This window comes from Lissotriton vulgaris, chromosome 2_1 (genome assembly GCF_964263255.1).
Source record: "Lissotriton vulgaris chromosome 2_1, aLisVul1.2, whole genome shotgun sequence".
NCBI lineage: Eukaryota > Metazoa > Chordata > Amphibia > Caudata > Salamandridae > Lissotriton > Lissotriton vulgaris.
The window spans coordinates 58,142,086-58,168,098 of record NC_141687.1 but is presented as its reverse complement, the minus strand read 5'-3'; the positions used below and the strand labels follow the sequence as shown (position 1 = coordinate 58,168,098).

Below are 26,013 nucleotides of genomic sequence, written 5' to 3'. Positions count from 1 at the left end.
AAATACTTAAATTGCATTTTATAAAATGATTAAAAACCACTTACCATGTCTGCCGCGTCCCCGGGGCTCTCTCTCGTCATCGCGCGATTCGCGCCGCCGTCTTTGATAGTAATGCGCATGCGTGGCCGCTGCGCATTACTATCAAAGACGGTGGCGCGAATCGCGCGATGACGAGAGGGAGCCCCGGGGACGCGGCAGACATGGTAAGTGGTTTTTAATCATTTTATAAAATGCAATTTAACTATTTAGGGAGGGCAGGAGAAAGGTGGGTGGCGGGCAACTGGCGGGCAACTTTGCTATGCCCACAGGGTGGGCGTAGTGTTGCCTACTACGCCTACTTCGCTAATGGCGAAGTAGGCAACACTACGTCCACATCCACTCCGTGGGCGTAGCGAAGTGCTACGCCCAGGGTTAGTTATGACTAGGTTTAATTTTTATACTCAATATCAGAAAACAGCTGTGACAAAGGGTAGCAGCAGTATATTTTATTTATTTATTTTTGAGATTTATAGAGAGCGAACGAATGCCCTTGGGCGTCTCGGCGCTGAAAACTCAGTTCATGACTCTCCTGATGGAGGTTCCCAAAGGGTTACTGGTTAAACAGCCAGGTCTTTAAACTTTTACGAAAAGAGAACAGGGTGTGATTTAATCTGATTGACAGAGGAAGAGAATTCCAGAGTCGGGCTGCCGAAACTGGGAACCTTCGGTCTCCCCAGGAAACTATTTTAGTGCAAAGAATAGTTAATTGGTGCAAGGTCACCGATCTAAGTTGTCTTGGAGGACAGTAAGGTATTAGCTGGTTCCTAAGGAACTGCTGACCTAGATTATGTAGTGCTTTGAATACGATGCAGAGTGTCTTGAATTTTATTCGATTTTTGATCGTTAACCAATGCAGATTCCGAATGGTTTGAGCGATTGGTTTAAATTTAGGGGTTCTGGAAAGCAGTCTTGCCGCAGCGTTTTGTACCGATTGCATTTTGTTAACAACCAGAGTCTGTGCATTGGCAAACAAGCCGTTGCAATAGTAGGAACGGGATGATTTTTTTAATAAGTTTTAGCTTATGAAAAGCTGTTGCCGCTATTTGATTGGCATGAGCGCAAAAACTGAGATTTTCATCGAATACAACTCCTAAATTCCTACCCTTTGGGACAGGGTTGGGCAAGATTCCAAAGTCTGACGGCCACCAGACGGAAGACCAGCATGGGGAGAGTTTCCTGAAGATGAGTTAAGTTTAAGCCAACTGGAGGACATCCAGTCTCATCCAGTCTCCAATCGCCAGCATGCCTTCCTGGAAGCGTTCCGCCACCTCTTCATCATTATTAATGGCGAGAACTAACTGGGTGTCATCTGCGTAGGAGGTAAGGCCCATCCCATATTGCTTGATGACTCTAGCTATGTCCGACACATAAATGTTAAAAAGGGATGAGCCTTGAGGAACCCCACACGGTAGATACAGCTCGATCGATTGAAAAGGTGCTAGAGTAACTGCCTGCGTCCTGCCAGATAAAAAAGAGGCAAGTAAGTTCTTTGCTCCCAGTTGGATTCCCATCTTTCCGACACGGTCGATCAAGATGGAGTGATCGACCGTGTCGAAAGCCGCGGATAGGTCCAGCAGTACAAGCACTGCTGTTCCTCCCTGGTCTCTGATGGCTCTGATGTCGTCGGCGGCTTTGATAAGGGCGTTTCAGTGCCATGAAATTTGCGGAACCCAAACTGGGTATTATGCAGCAGGCAGTGTTGTTCGATGTAATCTGACAGCTGGTGATTCATGGCTTTCTCTACCACCTTAGCTAAGAACGGAAGGCTGGCTATAGGTCGGTAGTTTTTCAAATCGTCTTTGGCCAGATGTTGCTTTTTTAGGAGTGGTTTTAAAAGTGTGTTTTTGAAAGCATTAGGGTAGATCCCTGATTTAAACATGGCATTACATATTTGCGTGATTACGCATGTTAGTAGGTCCATGACAGGTGGAAACATTTTTGGTGGACATGGGTCCAGGGCAGATCCTGTTTTTATGGTATTGATGATGTCCAGAATTTGTTGCTCTGTTATTTCTTTAAAATGGGTTAGGGAGCAGACAGAGGGTGTGATACAGGCGAAATGTGTAATGGATTTGTCCTTGGAGGAAAAGGCTAAGTAAATATCATTAACCTTTGTATAAAAAATGTTGGCCAATGCATCACAGAGAGATTGGGGAGAGGGGGGATAAGTCGGGGATTTTCCCCACCAGTTGCTTCACTACGCCGTAGAGTTGTTTACTGGAATTCTTTGCGTTTTCTATTTGGTCACTAAAGAACTTCCTTTTTGCCTCGATAATCATTTTTTTATAGTTGGCAAGTGACTCCTTGTAGCGGAATTTACTTTCTAAGTCATAGGATTTGCGCCAGAATCTCTCACGATTCCTACAAATTTGTTTTTGTTTCCTAAGCTCTTCCGAGAACCATGGTGCAGAGGGGGCTATCCTGTTTCTGGATACGGTTTTATAAGGAACCAGAGCCTTTATGGCTTTGCCTAACCAATCTGAGTATTGTTTCATGGCTATGTTTGGATCTGCTGAGATAATAGGGCAGGTGCTATCCAGTATTTCTCTAAAGTCTGCATTGTTAAGGTCCTTCCAAGCTTTAGTGCAGTAGTGTGGCTCACTGGTTAGAGGCGGCAGACCCGAGAGCAGAGGACGGCCCGGGACCAGGGTTCGATTCCCGACGCGGCAGGTTTCTGGACCAGGGTCAGCGGACTCGATAATTCTCTCGCCTCGGTGCCCACTCTGATCAGCGATCACACTCGGCAACTCTGGGCATAAGCTTGCCTCATCTGCACTAACGGCCCCACCAGACCGCCGGGGATGCCTGGTCTCACCCTGGAGATACCCATTAAGGGACCATCTCTCAGGGAAGCCAGGAAGGGTTTCGCAGCGGTCGAAGCGCGGAGATACTCCTCCGGGAGTCGATCCTAGCGCTATATAAACTTGCAATTAATTAATTAATTAATTAAAAGGTGCGCGACAGGGATCAATCCGTCTGTCTATTGAGGCATTGTTGATAGAAATAGTTCAGAGAATGGCATGATGATCAGACCAGAGGAGCGGGTGAATGTCTTGTAAGAGGATACCCTTAAAATTGGAAAAAATGACGTCCAGAATGTGACCGGCCTCATGTGTGGGTGAGGTAACTAGTTGGGGAAGTCCTAGGGTTTCCATGTCAGACAGTAATGCATATGTATCATTGTCGTCTTGTTTATCTAGGTGAAAATTAAAGTCACCTAAGACTGTAAAGGAGTCCTCTGTTGCTAATGATTCAAGCATTGAGTTCAAGTAGGAGAGAAATTTTGTGCGTGCTCATGGCGGTCTGTACAGGAGAACTCCTTTAAAATTATGCGAGGGTGTCATAATGGCAAAAAGAGCTGCTTCACAGGTTGAGGATAGTATGGGAGACATCGTCAAAGTAAAGGTGTTACGGGCAATTATTGCCAAACCACCACCCTTCTTTCTCGGTCTATCCTGTCGATAGGCCTTATATCCTGAGGGCACAGCAACCACTAGGTCAGGATCTGAGGCGCTATCCATCCATGTCTCTGTGACAAATAATATGTCTATTTTCCTATCCGTAATGAGGTCTGATATGTCCTGTCTATGTGTACCTAGAGATCGGGCATTGATAAGTGCTATGGATATGTTTGTTTGTTTTGGCACTCTTTTTGCTAGCGATGACAGTATTCGTGAGGAAAGGTAGTGAGGATTTACAGTGAGGACAACTGCTGACAGTCATTAAAGGAATGGATTCTGGGTCATGCTTTAGGCAATTACCGCCTAGAAGTGGTCGGTATTGCATTAATTCGGCTTTGGAGTAGGGGATCCGGCCCTGCGTTCGACCAGGGGTCATGGCCCTGGGCCCGGTCCCGGCGCGGACGGGCGCAGACGGGCTTGCCTTGCCTATGGCGGGCCACCGGCGCGCCCGCTGCGCCAGCCCGCAGCGCGGGCGGCGTGTCAAGGTCCTCAATCCGGTCGTGAAGAGGGTGGGAGGCGGCCAACAGCTGGACCGCAACCCTATATATATATGTTTATCCTATATTGAGAAAGATATAGACATTCTTACAACTACCAAAGGTTATTCCAAGTTAAACAAAAGCATTCCACACAAGCATTTGACGTGTCATAAGTTGTGTACCATATGTGGAAATAGAGCACACAATTCTGACTTGAAACCGTGTTTTGCTTTGAGTAAAGAGGGAAGGAAGTATGGGTGTCAATCACTATTTGTACCCCTGTGAAATGACAGTTATATGAACAAGGTAGCCATGGTAAAGAAGGATCTACTTGAGTGGGAAAGGACAGATAAAGTTCTGTGTGTAAGTGAAGTTGAAGGTAACATAGAAGGACTGTGCAGATGTAATGCTGAATTCAATGTTAAAATAGAAAAACAACTTCATGGTGGACTCTAGATATCTATATACCATTATATCTAGGGATCAGCTCTTGTTTGGGAGCCCATGTAAGATCACTACCCAAAGTTAAAATCCCAGGTGGGCATCATGGGGAGAATGTTAACATAATTGGATATATGAAATAAATTGAATTCAGGATCAGCAGGTTGAAGGGAAAGACGATGTAGCAGTAGGGGGCTCCAAATTTTAGGATGGGAACATTAGTACAAGCTACACCTAATCATGAATCAAGTCATGGTGGTTGAAGTTACATCAGTCAGTAAGATAATCAAAAGTGCTAAACAAGTATTTAGAGACAGACTGGGGCAATTGAAGGGGTATGTGCACAAACAAGTGGCACTTGATGCTATCCTTGTACAGCACAAACGGAGGAGGGTTCCAATTGTTAGGAGGAAGTTAAAAAAATACTCCATGATATGGTTCACGGGGGATTATAGAACCTACAGAAACTTCCAATGGAATTTCTCCTGTGGGTATCATCAAGAAGTCAAATGGAAATCTGAGATTATGTGACGATCTTCTGAGCCTCAATCAACACAAAAGTGTTGATAGTTATCCCCTACACAATATTAGTGAGTTCATTCTTTTAATGAAAGGTGGTAGTTTCTTGGTAAATTTGATCTGATGATAGGCACTTTTAAGATCCAACTACACAAGGATTCAAAGCCCTTCGCAGCATTAATAACAATGGAAGGAACTTTTCAATTTACTAGGTTGCAGTTTGGGCTGTCATGATGGGGGAGGTGTTCAAGAGTATGGATAATGTGATTTACTTCCAGGATGGCATTCTGGTGTTTTGGGTCACGATGTTGCGCTGCAATGAGTGCTGGACAGACTTGCTAATGCTGGCCTAACTCTTTAAAAGAAAAAGTGTACATTTTTAGTTGTGGAAAATTAAAAATTTGGGGTACACATTGTCTAAGGCAGGTGCAAACCCAAAGAAGGTGTATTGTAAATGATAAGACTTGTGCCTGTTCCTCAGGACAAACACCAACTGAGGTTGTAATATTTTAAGTTTGCAAGGAATTCTGCTGATAAGACTGAAAATGCTGAGAAAAGGGTGCTTGGGAAGAGGGAGGCCAGCAAAAGTGTTTTGAGAATATAAAGGAAAGGATTTTTATAATGTGTTAGCACACTGACACCAAATGTAAACCATTACTTACCGTGAATGCCAGTGCTATAGACATCGCTGCTGTACTATCCCAAATGCAAGCCGGCACGGATAAGACAGCAACTTTTGCCTCTTGTTCATTGACCAACACTGAGAGGAATTATTCAGGTATTGAGAGAGAGAGGCACTGGTGGCAGTGTGGGGTATTTTAGAACCTATATCTGGGATCTTCAGATTTTACTTGTATGGATCATAAACATCTAATGAAAATATTGCCTCCAGGTGCGGCAGGAAAAGGTTTGACAAGGCTAGCTCACTTGGAAGTACATCTTTAGGAATATGGTTATTGCATTGAACATGTTTTTCATGTTTAACATTACATTGGCAACTGGTGGATGAATTAGCTGTTGAGACACTTGAAAGCAAATAATCAATGGTAGCTATTATGTGGAATGTTTTGGTATTAGGTCACAGAGCTAAATCCTAAGAGGAATGGTATCAGGCTATGGTGGAGGATTCCATCTTAAACTGTGTCTTGGAAGTACCCAGCACCAACATGGTTTCATTGTGAATGAAAACTTTAATGGGAAACAGAGATACAGCTTTTAAATTATATATTTACTTCTGCTCTTCAGTCAAGTGCTCTCCCTAATTTCCATCCCATTTTTCTGCCTTAAAAGGTTTAAAGAACTCTGGAACTGATTGTTTTGTTTCAATTGTACTCTTTCGTCTAGGTCAGCAGATTTATTTCTCCTTATCATCTTGGATTTCGCCCTGTAATTCTCCATTATTATCGCTCTGATCGCTGCCTTTCAGTTTTTGGGAAAGGGGTTGGATCCTCTTGCTACCCAGATCAATAAGTCATTTCCGACGGACTGCCCCCGGTACACTACTATTTTCTTTGTCTACTATTCCAGTACATTCTGTTGCTCCCTATTTTGATTTTAATTCACACTTTTATGCTGAGGAGTCTCAGATCATTTTCCTCTGTCTTTGTATTCAGGTCCTTTTGTCATTAAAAAGTGGCGGTTGATGCTTTTTCTAAAACTCAGTTTTTATAAACCTGAGATTCTCTTTTTTCCCAGCTTTTGTGGCTATAGCTACTACACCTCCTATTTACTTTTCTTGGACTCTTTTTACATGGCTTCATCAGCTCCGAATCTGGAAAAAGTCTGATTCTTCACGGACCTTTTCTGAGCCACTTTCGTCAGTTGTCAAAAGCAGCTTCTTCCATCTTTATAATATTCATAAAATATATAATTTATTCATAAAATCAAATCTTTTCAACCTTTTTCTTCAAACAAACTGTTTCTTGATAAACAATTTTTATCTTGCTTTACGTTCGTGTTCCCAAATATCTCTTCACTTCGCTTCAATCTAACCAAAATTAATTTGGCTTCACTTTTCTCGACTACTGTTGGCTACCTGTTATATGTTGACTTCGATTCAATCCTTGTCTTACAGTTTTATGTATGTATACTCACTTGTTCCATTTTAACTATTTTCTCTGATGTCTGTATATACCACAACTCCTTTCCATTCAGGATAGAAATGTCTTTTTTTGTCCCATGTCTTCACACTGCTTGCTAAATATCTCTGGAATAATTTCCAAGTGTCTATCTACCCCGCTGCTATGCTACCCTACTCATTCTTTATCAGTTTTCTCATTCTGTCAACTGAAGGGACATCTGCTGTCTGTAGCAGAATCGGAGTAACCTAGTTGGACCTATGTCAAATCTTATTTTACATTTCTATTGTACCCTTTGCTGTATCCTGGATAAATGCTCTATATCAATTAAACAATGAATGGACTATAGCCATTAAATGTCCTAGACCTTATTTTAAAAACTCATACTCGCAAACTTGCATCTGCAACCCGTAACAACAATCTCATTGATGTGAAGTTGTGATTTGAATGTCATAATACATAGGAATGGTTCTAAAAAGCTGTATAATTTGATGTGTAATAGAAAATATTGCTTTATGATGTCGTATTGGGACTTTGGTGACGTTGACAAGGTAGTCCAACTTCAGCCTTGTGGTTTATCATCATTCCACTGGGAGTCTTAAAGGGATAAATGGCCCCTTAGATAGTAGTTAACTAGGACTGGTGAATCCACTAGCAAGTATTAGTCGACCCTAGGACTCTTTTAGTCCCTTCCACAGGGAGTGGTTGACAAGCTGTGTAAGGCCTGTTGACTAATGCACGGCAAATACTGAGAGGGAGGGGTCCCAGCGTAAGTGTAACAATGAACATACAATTTGTAAAAGAATTTAGAGTAACAATGAATGAATCCGCATTGGGGCAACATTTCGAGCATTCTCAACACACGTGAATTGAAGTGGATGCTCTTTTTTGTTTCTATCCTCAAAGGTCTCAATGAACAGGACAGTTCTTTTTCCCAACTAGCAACCCTGCTCTGAGTCTCTTGTAAGCTAAACATCTAATAGCAACCTGCAAGGCCTAATGTCGCTGACCTGAACTGGCCTATACCCTTCTGTGAGAGGTACGCCATTGCAGCAATCAGTCGTATATGCATACCTCTAGAAAAGTGATTATGTGTTATCATTATTATCATTCTGTGTCTAATTATTAATCATTTGTCATGTTTTCTACTGTGGCAAGAAATGGCCTTACCATCATACGACAGGTACGCCATACGAATATATATGGTTCCCTTGATCCTAATTGTGATTATAAATGTATGCACCGTGCACTGGACCAATCTATTTCCATGCGGGATTTTCACCTAACATAGATTCTAGCTAATAATGTCATTGGTCTGCTTTCATTGTTAAATGAGCGCTCACACGCACTTCGTATGCTTGGCATTATTCCGTATAGCTAACACGCAATTGAGTGTTTCTTATGACAATTATCCGGTTTAACCAGGACAACACTATAAACCCTTTTTTAATGTTAGCCATGCCTTAATTAATTAACTTTATCAGGTCCAATCCTGTCGTATTCGTATCAAATGCCCCGGTCTTTCCACTATGTCTATACTCCAGCTCAGGGTCACGTGATTCGGTCATGAAAAAATACAGTGGGAGGGTCAAGAAGGGCATTTTTAACGACCAGGGCAACTTAGGCCCTTATATCAATTAGAAAAACAACAAGAAAGTAGCCTGGTCCCAAATCGATGCTTGTGTGCCATGTGGAGCCTAGAACCTAGAATCCATTAGTAACACTTAAGTGAAAACACTGAGCTAGAAAAAATCCCATCAGCCCACCCATTTGGTGGAATATCGTCACGTGGGAGATGTATCATGAATCCAGATCTTAGTCAAGGCATCCAATATTGGTGCAAAAGATGGATTCTGTAGATATAGTCTTAGCCCACAGTGTTTCACTGGTGATGCCAATGGAGTGCAGTGCAGGTGAAAAAGAATGTGCAAGTGAATATAAAATTGACTCAAAGAACCAAAAATGAATTTATTGGGTATGGTGCTAGGGTCAAGATTAAAACAACAGAGCCCAATAGTTTTAAATAATAACTATATCGGGGCATTGCCTGGTGGCGCGAGCGCGTTTTTGACACTAAGCCTAACAGCAAAACAAAGATTCTTCCGACAGCTGCAGGCAATCAACCAATTTGGTGGGATATAAAAGGTCATGTGAGCTACTGTCAGTTACCTCCACTTCCACTCGGACGTAGGAGCTGAGGTACCGACGGAGAGGTAGGATGCTCTTTGCAATGACCCCTAGTCTATTTTTTAGGACCTGCAAATAGATACTGTTTGATTTGACATTTCTGTCATCTTATTGCCATGCTCCCAAGCCATACTTCTTTATTTAGGTTTGGCTTTTCCCCCCTTCTTTTGACTAAACCCTGCATAGTTTATGCCATATGTTCTAAAAAGGTTGAGTCTCCTTCTTCTACAACTAGATTTTGTTAGTTAAATATTGGAAGTAGGTGACCACATGGACTCTAGTACCTTTGATATCTTTCTGAGGTGCTTATTTTTATTTCCATTCTAACAGAGCGGGGCCTCCTTCTTCCCGAGTGGGTGCCGGGTGAGGGTAGGCTTAATCCCACAAAAAGCTGGGTGAGTTAATATATCTTTAAATGTTTTTTGATTTATACACAGAATACCAGGTAGTACCTCATGACTACTGCTTACTGAGGAAAGTTTCTCCTCTGTTTTGTTTGTGTGCCTGTCTAGTCTGTTGTATCCTAGATACCATTATACACCTCTGATAGAGTTGTACACTCTTTCTTTTTGTTTTAGGAAAGACCGCATTATTGGATTGCCACTAGTATACATCTGGGCTCAGAGTGACTGGTAGGATTTATCCATTACAAAGTGTACAAGTTCACTATTTTCTGTAATTCACTTTTCATTTGCAGTCGCAGTATTCACTAGGTCCTGAAGAAAGCTAGGACCAATTGTCCATCTAGCTGAAACATGTCGACCCCACCACATCACGCCCCGATATAGTTATTATTTAAAACTATTGGGCTCTGTTGTTTTAATCTTGACCCTAGCACCATACCCAATAAATTCATTTTTGGTTCTTTGAGTCAATTTTATATTCACTTGCACATTTTTTTTCACCTGCACTGCACTCCATTGGCATCACCAGTGAAACACTGTGGGCTAAGACTATATCTACAGAATCCATCTTTTGCACCAATATTGGATGCCTTGACTAAGATCTGGATTCATGATACATCTCCCACGTGACGATATTCCACCAAATGGGTGGGCTGATGGGATTTTTTCTAGCTCAGTGTTTTCACTTAAGTGTTACTAATGGATTCTAGGTTCTAGGCTCCACATGGCACACAAGCATCGATTTGGGACCACGTGATTCGGTCCTCATAGTTACGGTAAAACCAGGAAGCTCTGTTCGCCATTGCAGACACGAGCGGCACTACACGCCAGATCCATTCGGCTTACGGTGAGTCATTCCTTTGTGCTAACCCGGCCCTATACAGCCCGTAACTGTAATTCAATTCTTTATCTAAATCCATGACACGCTCTCCGTGTTCCTCCACAGATGCCACGGAGCGATCCTTTGTTCAACTAAAATACCCTCGGACCAAGTGCCACCGCAACTTAGTTTTCGGGTAAGCCTCGTCATTCCACCAGCGATGCGCAATATAATAGTCCCACATGGCCCTCAATTCTAATTAAATATCTTGTTCCAGATACTGCCATATCCACCGTCCCCGGGCCCTATTCGACCTCCACCGCTCACTAAACGTCCTCATTGTAAGTCAATTTTATTTACTTATACGGGCTATGTGAAGCACTGCCATGCCCATCAATGGAATAACAACATGTCTATTCCTCCACTCTCAGACCTACTGGTCCTTACCAACTAAGTGAATTCTTTTATTTTTCTTTCTTCATTCTTAACAATTTTCCGGAGACGTTAGTCCTGTCCGTTATTTACAAGATGAGCATTAACTAGAATGGTATGCTCTTTTGTGTGCGTATGATTTTTAATTAAAACGTGTTGTGTCTCACGACCAGTTGAGCAACCATTAAACAATCTCTTTAATATAGATTGATTAGGTTGCCTGCCCCGCACCCTGTCCTGATGAAGACCCCACAGCAAGGGTACCACTAATCCCTGCGAATTACTGAGGGTCGAAACGTCGACAATAGCTCCTTGTTTATCAGCTTCACACCAATATCTTGACATTAAATGTAATTTGTGAAGTATGATATATGTTGATTGATGCATTGAACCGATGGTCTTTTGTTTTGTATATTGAAACTCACATACAAATGCATCTCTGATACTTGGTTGATTTTACTGTCACAATTCCCTTTACCGCACTATCCTCACCTAATCACCTCCTCCTCTCCCCTTGGGGCACTGTACAACCGATTATAATCTGTAATCATTTGACACTATATTCAATATACCTATCCCCATTGTGAATAAAAACAATGCGGATTCATTCATTGTTTATCTAAATTCTTTTACAAATTGTATGTTCATTGTTACACTTACGCTGGGACCCCTCCCTCTCAGTACTTATAGTACCCAGATCCCAGTGACTATGTTTGGGTAAACCCCCTATATATACATGACTAATGCACTGCGCCACAGCCTTGGCTGGCCTCCCGTTGCTTGTCAGTTGCCTGGAAAGGTTCAATGGGGCGGAGACAGGCTCTGTGAATTAAAGTTCAGCTCTAGAGATGAACGAGCGGTGGCATAGCAAGGTCAGGGGGTACGCGGTGGGGGAAATTTCTCGGCACCCCCGACTTGACAAAATGCCAAAAATATGTGTGATGACACCTGGGGCGGCCCGCACCCCCCTTCCTATACCACTGCTAACGAGGGTGGCACATATGGGGTATGTGGGGAGTGGCCTACTAGCCAAAACCAGAATCTACCTGCACTTATTTTTTTACCAAACTAAGCATTGCCATGACTGAATATTGTAAGGATCATTTAAGTCACTGTGAACCATAGAGAGGAACAATACTGAACTTAATTTATAATGCACTGCATTTTACTTTGTTTTCTATCTTTGGTGGCAGGCTTGATAAACTCACAGTTCAACTACATTAAATTATTAAAGAAGAGTAGAAAGTGTTTTTCTTATTACATGAGAAGTGCTGTCACAACTAAACTGTAGTAAGTAACCTAGATACAGTCTTTTATACACCTAATTAATACATCAGTTCTGTGATATGGTAGTGACAATTAAGTATTTTCTGTGCTAGACTTTTTTATGTCAATTACTACCACAAGTTCCTTACTCCACACAAACTCAAATCAGTCTCTCATGTTAGCAACTACACACAGATCTTCCTAATTCTTGTCTCCTTGCCATTTAGAGCATCACACCTCAATTGTTGTACCTCCATATCCTTGTCTTCTCAGGACCAGCCTGTGATACCATCTTCAATCTCTATTGACATTCCACTCGTCTCAAAGAGTTTGGCGAGGGACATGAAAAAGGCAGCAAGATAATCCCAGATGTAAAAACTATATTTGATTGTGTTTACTGAAAATCTAATTTTTTCATTAAAAATATGTACTTTACTATTTAGACCATTAATATGCCCTCATAGGTGTGGTGTGTCAGGATTTTACCGTAGAGTTTCTTTGACGACAGCCTTGAGCAGCGGCATTTGGTTGAGGTCTTCATGAGTGGCTATCCGATCCCCTTTGAGAACGCTAGCCACCTCCTGGTAAAGTGAGTTTTGGATCTCTGGATGCTTCGCCAGCTCATAGAGGGTCCAAGTCATGGTGTTTGAAGTCTATAAACAGTGAAACCAAGAAGGAAGCACATCACAGGCCTGTGAGTCACTGAAGCGCAGAAGATAATGACTCTAAAATACATCAGAATGAACTGAAGACCTCAATTAATCACACAAGAAAGTGTAAGTTCCATTATAGTGTAATATGCCCTAGATCTGGGTAAAGGGTAAGCAAAATTGAATTTTTTTCTCATGAAATCCTATGGAAAGTTTGTGAAATTAAGCTTTCACTAGGAAATGTGGTCTGTTGGTTCCTTGCATCACTTTTTCTGTTTTTTAAGCAAGTGCACACATTGCGTTAGAAATGTTTAGTGAGATACCGGCAGGCGATTGGTTGAAGCAGAAAATTTCTCTTGACATCACATTTTCTGTGTGAATCAGTCTCCTGACTATTCCTTTGCGAGACATTTTTTGCATGAGGTTCACACTTGCAAAGATACAAAATCCCATAAAGGATATTTCAAGAAAGTTCATGAATTTCACAAATTTCAACAGCATATTTAAAATTTCACACAGGTCCACTCTTTAAGGGACTCTATTCAAGTGAATAAGGAGTGTTGTGTAAGAAATTAATCAAACCTCCTAAATACAGAATTTCAACTTGATGAATGCTAGTGGGAGAAACCTGAGGGAGCAGCACAAGAAAGATTGATAAATGATCAAATTTGGGGCCTGATTTAGAACACAGTGGATGCATTACTCTGTCACAACAGTGACGGATATCCCAGCCGCCGAAATATAAATCCCATTATATCCTATGGGAACAGATATCTGACACCGTTGTGACGGAGTAACCCATCCACTGAGATCTAAACCAGGCCCTTAGATTTTTACTTTACTTTTACTTAGCTAATAACTTTGGAATGTCTGACAAAAGCAGTAAGATTGGTAGGTAAGAGTAAGGACAGAGAAAGAGAGAGAGAGGGAGAGAGAGATGTGTAATCATTATAATAAGAGCATGGTGTTTTTCCACTCTAGAAATCAATGATAAAACCTTGCACAAAGTACTAAAGCCAGTTCTGGAAGCCACATTCATAAAAGGATACAGATATATTAAAAGTGAAGCCACCAAATTCGTGCCAGATAACCACCTAACTCATATCAAGGGAATGAAGAGACCTAACGTTTTATAGACTGAAAGAGAGGATGGAGAGAAGTATGATGTTGCCATTTAAATGTCCCAGATTATAAGTGTTCTGTGAGAGATGTGGTTTCGCATATAGGATAGTATTTTTCAAGGGGAATGTCTGGAGCAGTTGAGATAAGATCCTCTTCATAGAAAGTGTGCATCATTAGCAGAATCTTACATAAAGAGACAGGGAATTATTAATATCATAATTCTAAAGGTGCTGGGACAGAAAGAGTAACATAATAGTTGGAAGAGACTACAGTTGGAGGTTGAGGCACGAAGCAGGAAATATGCGAAGTCAAGGAGCTATATACATGAAACGTGGTAGACGCCAGAAATTTCCTACCAGTGCACATATTTAGCAGTGGTCCAGTCATAAACTTTTTCTGTTCTTTATCTTCCTTTAATTCTTGAATCCTCTCCTTTCATGCTGATGTTCGGTCAAAACAGGTACATCATTAATAAATATAATCTCTTGTTGAATAGACCTACTACCCTCTGGCAAACATGGTACGTGGTATTAAAGTGTGAGAGGCTGTTATTCATTTCTGAGCAGAAAAGGCATATTAGGTATTTATTGAAACAACCTACTAATGGAAATACCTGCACAGGTTTGTAGGAAACCTCAATGAAAAAAGCAAGCGAATCAAAAGATTTTGATCTAACATAGAACTTGACTAAAGGGCAGAGCAAGCTATGCAAATTTAGAAACAACTTTGATCAATATTGGGTAAGAGCTTGCAAAATATTAGCAATGTATTTTGTATTGATAGTAGGCATTGGAATCATTTCTGCAGTGTGAGACAAAAGTGAAAACAGTTATTTTACATAATTAAACTTCTATCATGTTTATTCGAATATGAAATAAGAAAATGATAAGTCAAGAAAGTATAGGAGCTTCTTATATTTCAATTAGGATACAAAGATGATTTTAAATGTTTGAAATATTTAAATAATATATTTGGCTTTGATTTGGGGTGGATGATATAAGTTTTGTGCTTGCAGATAGTCAACTTTGAGCGTAATGAATTCCTAGTAAACTCTATTGTGGACGTAAGAAATATCTTCCAATAACACTATGTACAATATGTTGTAGAAGTCTTTGCAGAAGTCCAGAATGAGGGGCATTTAATGGATTTGGTTGCATCATGATTTACGGGGCTGATTATTATTATTAATATTGAATGGTTATATTTGGAAAGAGGGGTACGCAAGTTAAACCTGTTTGAAGATATATGGACCTCAAACCCCCCGCTTTGCATGCCTATTGGCGGGGTGCAGGGTCTGGCCATAGGCGAGACCCTGCAGCCAAACCTCCCAGTGCATGCACATGGGGGGTTGCCCCACCATCACACACCAAATGAAATGCTTATGACCTCACAAAATTAATAACAATAATTAAAAACAAAAAGGTACAGGATCATGAAATAACAGTACAACTCAAACCAATAAATATAACTATAGTCCACAAATCACATGCTCCTACTGAAGCAAGACGAATACAGGATAAAAACCAGGGAACATATGGTGGCTAAACACTGTGCCACCCATCACAGATATGAGCTATGGGATAGGGCTGGCAGGACACTGGCGTGGCTATATAGGCGAAAGCAGAGGTCCAGATGGGTACACAAACTGATGACACTGGGGGGTGAAACAGTGATTCATCCACAGGAAATAGCGGAGAAGCTCGCAGATCATTTTGAAAGTGTGTACTCCCCCTTTACACACTACACGGCTGAGGACTCCAGTCAGCTCCTCCAGGACAGCGATGTGCCGGGCCTCTCGGATGTGGAGCGGGAGACCCTGGAGGCCGACCTTTTGAACGAGGAAATAAGCAAGGCCTTGGGACAGATCAAGTCCGGTAAGGCAATGGGGCCCAATGGCATTCCAGTATAGTTTTTGAAGGCCACTACCTCTTTGCCTGTGCCACACCGGAGAGCCTGGAAGTGGGTGGGCTACCAGTCGATCAGCGACTAGCCACCATTGTGATCAGTTATAAGCAGGGTAAACCAGCAGATAACTGTGGCTCCTATAGGTCAATTTAGCTGATTAACGTGGAGACAAAGTGCTGGCAAAGGTCCTGGCAAACAGATTGGGGACTGTTATTACATCTCTGGTCCACCCAGACCAATCTGGCTTTATGCCAGGTAGAAATACGGCCCTCAATGTACGGCATCTGCATAATGTGATGGCTCGCAGGAAATATATTGAAAAGGACGTGGCGGTGCTATCTCTAGACGCCTCAATGGAATTCGATTCTATTGAATGGCCATATCTGTTCGAGGTCCTGAAGAAGGTGGGATTAGGCCCCAAGTTCATAGCCTGGGTAAAGCTTCTATATACCGGTGAGCTGGGACAGGTAAGGGTTAATGGCTTTACATCTCGGACGTTTGAGTCACGGAGAGGTACTAGGCAGGGTTGCCCGCTCTCCCTGCTGATATTCTCTCTTATGCTGGAGCCTCTGGCAGCCTGGGTCCGTAGAGATGTGATGGTGCGAGAGAGGCGCTGGGCAGCTGTAGCGGGAGGACCGGCCAAGTGGAGGGAAGATCCCTGTTATAGACTGGTGGGTCACTGACCTGGATGCGCCTTCCTCTTTTACTTCACATTAGGACGAGTGGAGGTCGGACTCCCAGTCGTTATGGAAAGACGACGTGCTCAGACCTCAGGACGGCTCCTTTAACTGGGCATCTGTCGAGGAAGAAACCACACCTCTAAATGACGTGTACACTGCGGGATTGGTTAAGAAGGAGGTAATCAGAAATCCAGTGTGTGACATCACCGAACGAGCGAGTTTGGAGTGGAAAGGAACGAGAGAGGCGAGCAAAGGATTTGGAGTTCAAGTGTACCGGGAAGAAGACGTGGAAGGTGGTCGAGACAAGGTGCCAGCAGAGGAAGATCCAGAGCCAGGAGGCCAACGACACCACGAGTCGCCCAGCCACACTCAGAGGGGAGTGTGGCTCTCCCAGATATGGCAGCGCGTAACAAGCTGGCTGGGAAGGAGGGGAGGTGTTCCTCGGAGTCAAGAAAGCACGTAGTCCAGTACTGTATATAAATCGCGCTTTGTACATACGCCGCGTGCTCCCCTCCCTATCCTGTACCTACTTTCCCCTCCCAGACACCCTCTCCTCACTGTCTACCCACCACGCATATAGTTTGTAGCATACACGTGGCACGGTGCTCCTTTTCACAACCCGGATCTTCCCCCTGGGAAACAGTGGTAAAATAAGGGCATGTTCTAATTGGTGCTATTTTTCCCTCATGCATGTCCTACGGTGGCGTAACCGAGGCGGAGCGGACAATTGAAGACCCCAAGCAGGAGAGTAGGCGGACCCCACCCAACACCAGAGGAGTCAACCCAGCGATACTGTCCAGAGAAAGACTGTCACAACGAAAAAAGAAAACCTTTACAAAAATAAAGCTCTATATACCGAGGTCTAGACTCCGTGCCCTTACTTCTCCACCCTCGCCCCCCTCTCCAGCAGCTGAGGTGGAAGACCGAATATCCTTGTATGCGGACAATATACTGTTATACCTAGCATCCCAGTACAAATCGATTAGTGTAGTGCTAGATATATTTCATGAATAAATATTGAGTATATGCGATCAATTGGCACAAGTCCGTATTGTTTATGTTGAGGGGAGAGGTTCCCCGCCTTCCGGCCGACTGCCCTAATGCAGTGGCGACGGAATGGTTTCGCTATTTGGAGATCTTAGTCACTTCAGATCCAGCTTGTTTTTACAGCTCCAATCTGGCCCCCCCTTTGGCCAGGCTACGAGCGGATGTGAAGCATTGGAGGTCTCTGCCTTTAACACTGGTGGGGAGGGCGGCACTCTTTAAAATGCTGGCCCTTCCTTGTTTTCTTTATATGTTACATAACTGTCCCCACAGGGTTCCAGACTCGTATATTAGAGCTGTGGAAGGGGAGATTCTCATGCTGCTGTGGGATGGAAGGGCCCCCTGGATCGAACTGCAGAAATGGACAAAAGGCTGGTACGATGGAGGCATAGCACTCCCTGACCTACAGCGTTACTACTGGGCAGCACAATTGGTGACCGTCAATCATTGGATATATCATCCCCTGGACAACCCAGGATATGCTCTTGATCGATACCAAACTGACCACTCTGGATATCTGGGGGCCCTGTACACCACTGATAGGCAAAATAGGGGGAGGTTATTTGGCTTATGGAGGTCCTGGTTGGACAGGAGATCTGTGATTAACGTAAATGGTAAACAGTAAACATTCATCTATATTTGCATTGAAAATAAAAACATGTTGGGAATAAAATAACTTTTTTTTAACCAAGGGGGGGGGGGCTCAGAGCAGGGTTATGAGGTCCTGCACACAGGCTCCCAAATAAGACTAGTGTTTAAAGAGGGTATGCAGTTCCTATGTGACGGGGCCCCCACACTCGCATGCACCTAACGGCTTCATCTTCAAAAGATCCCCGACAAAGAGCCCCGGTTTCGGGAGTCTGTCAGGCATTGCAGCGCCGGCCTGACGACAGGCACCCGCCCTATGATGAAACATGACACCTCTCGGGGTGTGTGAGGGCAGCACGAAGATAGACCTGTCTTGCCCCTTCACCCCTATCTTCTCCCAACCCCCCCCCCCCTCCTGTCACAACTGCATACCCTCTTTAAACACTAGGGAATAAAATGATGCAATTTACTTAGTTTGAAGAATTCCCCTGCAGCAAAGATGAATTTTTGGGCCAGTAGCACACACGTTTACCAGTGAGAATGTGCTACGCAAATGAGAAACGTGGTGCAAGCAATACAGGCCACCACGCAAAATGACACTAGAAACCATCAAAGGGTTAAACAATAGTTATTTGTTTCGAATGTAACAGATGGCATGCAAGTAGGGGAGTGACAGAGAATGTAAGCAAGGGAGAGATAAGCAAACTTGTACTTTGATAAGGTTTCACTAAATATATGAAATTTGGTTGCCACTCTTCTTTGGTGAGAAACGTGTCTCTTGGCCATAGGTCAACCTACCGTGTCAACGCCAGCCTGCAGCAGCTCCCCCATGCTTCCACACACCTCGTCACGAGTCAACGCCCCACTGGACAGCAGATAAGTGAGATATTCTCCCTGCATTTCCTGCCCACTGTCCAATCGATCCTGGATCTTCTCCATCTTATTATTGATCAGTTTCCTGCCTACAGGTAAAGAAGTAAAGATTCAGAAGGCTCCAGCACTTCACAGAGCCTTCACTTAATACCTTTTCTATTGTTTCTGAGGTTTGCGGCAGTTGGAAGAAAAGAAAAAAAAAGGCTGTTGTTCCTGACATTAGATGCCCCTTCCTCCTACAGAAGGAATATGCTACTTACCAGTATGCATCTGTTCTTGGCATGTAGGACTGCTGACATTCATATCTGTGCATAGATGCCGCCTAGTGTTGGGTCCAGATGATTGCACATTGTTGTCCTGGAAGAGTCTTCGAAGTATCACGAGATAGGTGGCTCCTCCCCTGGACTACAGTGCGCATGGGCATGGCCTCCATCCCCAGATTGTTTTTCGCCATTGTGGCAGAGATGGAGTGTAATACTGAAAGTGATGACCATGAGTGAAAATGATTCTGAGTGCTACAGCTGCGACAGGCACCGGGGAGGAGGGTGGGCGATATGAATGTCAGCAGCCCTACATGCCAAGAACAAATGCATACTGGTAAGTAGCATATTCCGTTCGAGGCATGAGGGCTGCTGAATTCATATCTGTGCATAGAATAAATAGCAGTTACCTCCTCACTTGCGGGTGCCCGTGCCAGCTGCAGCAGTCTGAAAGAGAGTTCTGAGAACAGCCTGTCCTACAGCAGCTTGCTGTTTGGAGTGTACATCTACGCAGTAGTGTTTGGTAAATGTATGTATGGTGGTCCATGTGGCTGCTCTACATATATCCTCTAGAGGAATGTTACCTAGGAAAGCCATGGATGCCCCTAGCTTGCGTGTGAAATGCGCTCTTGGGGGAACTGTTAACGTGCGCTCAGGCTTTTGATAACAGATTTGTATGCATTTAACACTCCATCTGGCTGTACCTGATTTGGAAATAGGGTTGCCTTTGTGTTGTGGAGAGAAGGCAACAAACAGTTGTTTAGTCTTTCTAAAGTCTTTTGTCCTGTCGATGTAATACAGGAGAGCCCTCTTAACATCTAAGGTGTGCAGTGCTCTGTCTGCCACTGAGTCTGGGTTTGGAAAGAAAACTGGCAATTCTATGTTTTGATTAATATGGAACTGCGAGATTACCTTTGGCATGAACTTGGGGTTGGTGCGCAGCACTACCCTATTAGCATGAATTTGTAGGAAGGGCTCTTGAATTGTCAGGGCTTGAAGCTCACTGACTCTTCTTAGCGATGTGATGGCTATCAGAAAAGCCACTTTCCATGTAAGGAACTGTATCTCACAAGAATGAAGAGGCTCAAAGGGGGGCCCCATGAGCCTGGTGAGAACGATGTTTAGATTCCAGACAGGCGAAGGCGGGTGTCTGGGAGGGATTACTCTTTTAAGGCCTTCCAAGAAGGCTTTAATGGCAGGCACTTTGAAGAGTGAAAAGTGCTGCCTGTTTTGAAGATAAGCGGCCATGGCAGCCAAATGTATCCTAATGGAACTATACGCTAGATTGCATTGATATAGGTGCAGCAAGTAACATATGATGTTTTGCGTGGACGCATCAAGCGGATTAATGTCATTGTTGGAACAGTATATGACAAAAGGTTTCCATTTGGCTGCATAGCACGCCCTAGTTGTAGGTCGCCTTGCCTCTTTGATGATGTTCATACACTCAGGGGGCAAGTTGAGGTAGCCAAACTCTATGACCTCAGGAGCCAAATCGCTAGGCCCAACTCTTGCGGATCTGGGTGCTGAATGTCACCATGGCTCTGAGTGAGGAGGCTGGGAGTGAGGCACAGCCGTTGGGTGAGGCACCACTGAAAGTTCCAGGAACGTGGTGTACCAAGATTGCCGTGCCCACGTTGGAGCAACCAGGATGAGCGTCATGGAGTGCTGCCGCAGTTTGCGCGCCACCAGCGGTATGAGTGGGGCTGGGGGAAAAGCGTACGCAAATCTGCCTGACCAGTTCATCCATATCGCATTGCCCTGAGACTGCGGGTGTGGGATCCTGGCGGCGAAGCTTTGGCATTTTGCGTTCTCTTTTCTGGCAAAGAGGTCGATCTCTGGATGACCCCACTGCTGGAAAAATGGTTGGAGCACCGAGGGGTGAATCTCCCACTTGTTCATCTGATGACTGTGCCTGCTGAGCAGGTCCGCCATCTGGTTGTCTATGCCCGGGAGATGTTCCGCCATGAGGAAGATGTTCCTCTGAATGGCCCACTACCACATGCTCTGGGCTAGGTGAGATAGCTGCGGGGAGTGTGTGCCTCCCTGTTTATGGATGTAATACATTGCAGTCATGTTGTCCGTCCGGATCAACACGACCTTGTTGCACAGGTGCAACTTGAACGCTTTCAGTGCCATGAAGATTGCCATCAGCTCTAAAAGATTGATGTGCATCTTTTGCTGCTGCGCCGTCCATAGTCCCTGCACAGTATAATGGAGGACATGCACCCCCCAGCCCTGGAGAGATGCGTCCGTTGTTAGCACTATCTGTGGGACAGGCTCTTGGAACGGTCGTCCCCTGCAAAGGTTTTGTGGATTCCACCAATGCAGAGAGTTGTATGCACGACCGGTCACCAACACTAGGTCTTTGAGATGCCCATGAGCCTGGTTCCACTGTCGTGCTAAGCATTCTTGAAGGGGACGCGTGCGGGACTATGAATATGCAGGAGGCCATCATACCGATCAGCTGCATGAACACCTGCGCTGGGAGCGATTGTTGAGGCCTGAACCTCCAAATGAGCAGCTGCATGCTGTTGACTCTGGCAGAATTCAGCTGCGCTGTTGCCGTCAGAGTGTTCAATGTTGCCCCTAGGTACTGTTGTACATGGGCGGGCTGGAGGTGCGACTTTGCGTAGTTGAGTGTGAACCCTAGACTGTGAAGGAGGTGAATTGTGCGTGACATGTGGCTGGCACACTGCTGGGCTGACTTTGCTTGAACAAGCCAGTCGTCCAGGTAGGGATAGACATGAATGTGTTGTCTTCGAAGGTGCGCGGCCACAGTCGCTAAGCACTTGGTGAACACTCTGGGGGCAGTGGTGACCCCGAAATGCAGGACCTTGAATTGGTAATGCTGATTGTTGACGGTGAACCTGAGATATTTCTTGTGACTTGGGTGAATGGGAATGTGGAAATATGCAACCTTGAGGTCCAGGGTCGCTAGGAAGTCGCCCTGACCGAGCAATGGCAGGACCTGCTGTAAGGTTAACATATGAAAGTGTTCTGACAGTATGTATTGGTTGAGGGGTCTGAGGTCTAGAATGGGCCGCAGGGAACAGTCCTTTTTTGGGATTAAGAAGTACAGAGAGCACACTCCTGTACCTTATTCTTATGCAGGCACGAGCTCTATTGCCCCTTTTTGCAGCATGGACAGTACTTCTTGCTGCAATAAGTGCATGTGCTCTGCAGACATAGGACGGCGCCTTGGGGGCAGGTTGGGGGGGGGTGGAGGTTAGTTCTAGACAATAGCCGTATTGGATAAGTTGTCTCACCCACCTGTCCGTGGTAATGCCTTCCCAGACTGGCAGGAACTGCTGAAGGCTTCCCCCGACAGGTGTTAGATGGTCGGGGGGCAGTGACAAGGCGTCACTGTTTGTTGGGAGCGGAGGATCTGGCATTGTTATTGCCAAGTCCTCTGCCCTTGGCGCTGTTCCCACGGTATCCACCCCTGGTGTTCTTTGTATAGGTGGTTTGCGTGCTCCCTTTGCTGTACTGGGCTTGCTGTAAAGCCTGTCCTCTAGAGGCTCCCCTATTACTGGAGCGACAAAAGGAACTGCCCCGAAACTGTTATGACTGCAGAGCCCCCATGGATTTTGCTGTCTCAGTGTCCTTTTTAATTTTTTCGAGGGTTGTGTCTACCTTGGGACCAAAAAGGAAGTCTGGGTTAACTGGCTGGTTGAGCAAAGTTGTTTGAATCTCGGGTTTGAACCCAGAGATGCGGAGCCATGCGTGACGTCTTAACATTACACTAGTGTTAATGGCCCTAGCTGCCGTGTCTGCCGCATCCAGTGCACATTTGATGGATGCAGTAGAAATTAACTTACCCTCCTGTATGATCATTTCTGCTCCCTCTTTGTAAACATCAGGCAGGTGTTGCAACAACTGTTCTAGTGTGTCGTAGTGAGCCCTATCGTATCTAGCCAATAGGGCCTGTGTATTTGAAATCCTCCAAATATTAGCAGCCTGTGCTGCCACTCGCTTTCCTGACCCCTCCAAGATCTTTGATTCTTTGTCCGGAGGAGGAGCGTCACCACTAGTTTGCGAGTTTGCTCTCTTACGAGCATTGGCCACTACGAGGGAGTCCAATGGGAGCTGGCCCTTGATGTAGGTGGGGTCCACTGGAGCAGGCCTATACTTTTTTTCAATCCTTGGGTTGATAACCCTTGCTTTCGTGGGCTCTTTGAAAATGTCCGCAGCATGCTTGAGGACCCCTTTTAGCATAGGCAAAGTCTTTGTCGATCTTTCAGAGGTGGAGAAAGTGTCAAATAAGAAATCTTCTTCCACAGGTTCTGCGTGCATTTCCACGTCATGGTTGAGGGCTGCCCTTTCTATCAAGGCGTTAAACGCCGTCGTGTCTTCAGTAGGCGAGGTTTTGACATTGTAGGACTGAGCGTCCGGTGCAGCTTGTGGATCTTCAGGGTCTACAGTTTGATCTACATCATCAGACCACTGCTGAGGTTCCTCCTGATCAGTGTCAGCGTGATAAGTGAAGGCTGCCTGACCATATTCATCACCCATGTCCTCCTCGCTTTGTGCTGGAGAATATGCCATCTGTTGTGAATAGCTCTCAACGTGTTCAAAGAGAACTGGTGAGGTGGCCGAGTCTTTCTTTCGTTTAAGAGGGATTTTATAAGACTCCAAGGGATGTTCAGGTGCAATCTTCCGTTTATGGATGGTAAGCCTGCCCGATTCCGAGTCGATGAAGAGTTTCGACTGGTTGTCGTACGAGGGTTCTTGGAGCACAACCCCTTCAGGGGTGGGCTTCGAAGGCGCAGACAACGTTTTGGATGGGTCGGTGCCTTTGTGGTGTTCGAGATGCTTGGCTCGAGCCGTTGGCAGCAGACCGAATCTAATCGGAGGGTGGCCGACCTTTTTGGAGCTTGCCGTAGTGGTCGATCCGAGCTGCTTCGGCGACTCAGTAGTACGTTTGCTTGATTGCGTCGACTCGAGCTCCCGGTGCGTAGCATGCACAGCTTTGGGCGTCAATGTCACCTGCAGTTTCGGGTCGGCTTTGGTTTTCGACTCGAGTTGTTTGCTTAGTAGCGGTTTGAGTGCTGAAATTTTCGGCTCGACAGCCTTCTTGGGCTGGAGGCCTTTGGGCTTGTCGCCATGTATGTGCGTCGACGTCGACGGCGTCGAGGTGACGTGCTTGACGGTAGAGCTCTGCTTTGACGCTCCAGTCTTCGAGGCGACGGCCTTCTTCGATGCCGAAGGGTCGTCGATAGTCTTTGGCTTGACTGGCGTCGACGTCGATCCGACGACCACCTTAAGTAGTTTCGGTTTCGATTTTGGCTCTGTAAGTTTCGGTTTCGATTTCGAAGAATCGACCAATGGCCCCTTCGAAGTATTCTTAGCCTGGCTTGGAAGCGGGGCTATAGAATGTAAAGGAAGATCTTGGCTACGGCCTTTCGGCGATGCCTCGACCTGAGCCGTGGGGAGCGTAATGTCAGTAGTAGGCCCCGCTACTGCGGTTGGGCCTGGCTCATCACTGGAGTCGTCATCGACGGCTCCGATGGTGCCATCGTCGTCCCCTACCTCGACAACGTCTTCTTCGTGGACGTATTCCTCATCTTGCTCGTCCACCTCGAAGTTGGAGTCATGCTCCGACGCTGGGTCCGACTGCTCGTCAGGATCTTCTTCTTCTTCTTCGGCGCCTTCTTCGTCACCGGCCTCATAGATGTTGACCGGCTCGGGCGCCGACTTTTGCGCTGACTGTCTTGCTGCGCGTCAAACTCGAAGCGTCTTCTTGGAGCGGAACTTCGAGCAGGCCATACAGCTGGCCTCGTCGTGCTCGGGGGATAAACATTTATTGCACACTGGGTGCACATCAATGTGGGGGTATTTCGAATTGCAGACGGGGCATCGTTTGAACGGGCTCCGATCCATCGTCGTTGTAGTTTGGGCCTTTGGTGTCGAAAGTGAAAACCTGCTTCCGACGTCCGGTTCGAAGAACTGGAGAAGAAACAGGCACCGAACGAGACAATACCGACGCTTCGAAGGCCTTTTGGCCTTAGTAAAGAGTTAATACAAAGTTTCCGAACTGGAGTCGAGAAAGTACATCCGAACCCAATGGCGGAAAAAAACAATCTGGGGATGGAGAGGATGCCCATGCGCACTGTAGTCCAGGGCAGGAGCCACCTATCTGGTGATACTTCGAAGACTCTTCCAGGACAACAATGTGCAATCATCCGGACCCAACACTAGGTGGCGATCTATGCACAGATATGAATTCAGCAGCCCACATGCCTCGAACAAAGCATTTCAACACCTCATCAGGGGTAGCAAGCGATATACAAATGCAAAACCTTTTTTACCTCTTCTACCCTTTCGATATCCTTCTCAGTACAAATAACTGACTAACATATCCACTATTCAAATTGCTTTCATATTTCACTATACTAATTCACCACTAATATTGTATGGGTTCCAGAGTAGCGTGCTACTCGCTGAAAGCGCTTCAACACCCCATCAAGGGTAGCAAGTGCTATGTAAATGCAAATCTTTTTGCCTCCACTATCCTTCTCAATCCAAATAACTGAGTAACATATCCACCACTCAAATTACTTTCATATTTTCACTATACTAATTCACCACTAATCCTTTATGGGTTCCTGAGTAGCGTGCTACTCACTGAAAAAGCGCTTTGATGACTCATCAGGGGTAGTAAGCGTTATATAAATGCAATTACGATACAATACAGATGTTTAGGGCATCTGTGCAAGGGTACCCTGTTCAAGGTATATTGAGTGGTGGGTAAATGTGGTTTGA

General features: G+C 44.9%; 1 protein-coding gene across 3 annotated transcripts in view; it reads right to left on the bottom strand.

The window, feature by feature from the left end:
• Nucleotides 1-26,013, bottom strand: part of LOC147729550 (sterol 26-hydroxylase, mitochondrial-like) — a 187,104-nt gene that overhangs the window by 12,961 nt on the left and 148,130 nt on the right. For all 3 annotated transcript variants that reach the window (XM_086954445.1, XM_086954446.1, XM_086954443.1), the window contains exons 6-7: nucleotides 18,914-19,077; nucleotides 12,613-12,779 (exon numbers count right to left, since the gene is read on the bottom strand). In XM_086954445.1, the coding sequence (XP_086810571.1) occupies nucleotides 12,613-12,779; nucleotides 18,914-19,077 (331 nt within the window). The remainder of the gene's footprint in view (nucleotides 1-12,612; nucleotides 12,780-18,913; nucleotides 19,078-26,013) is intronic.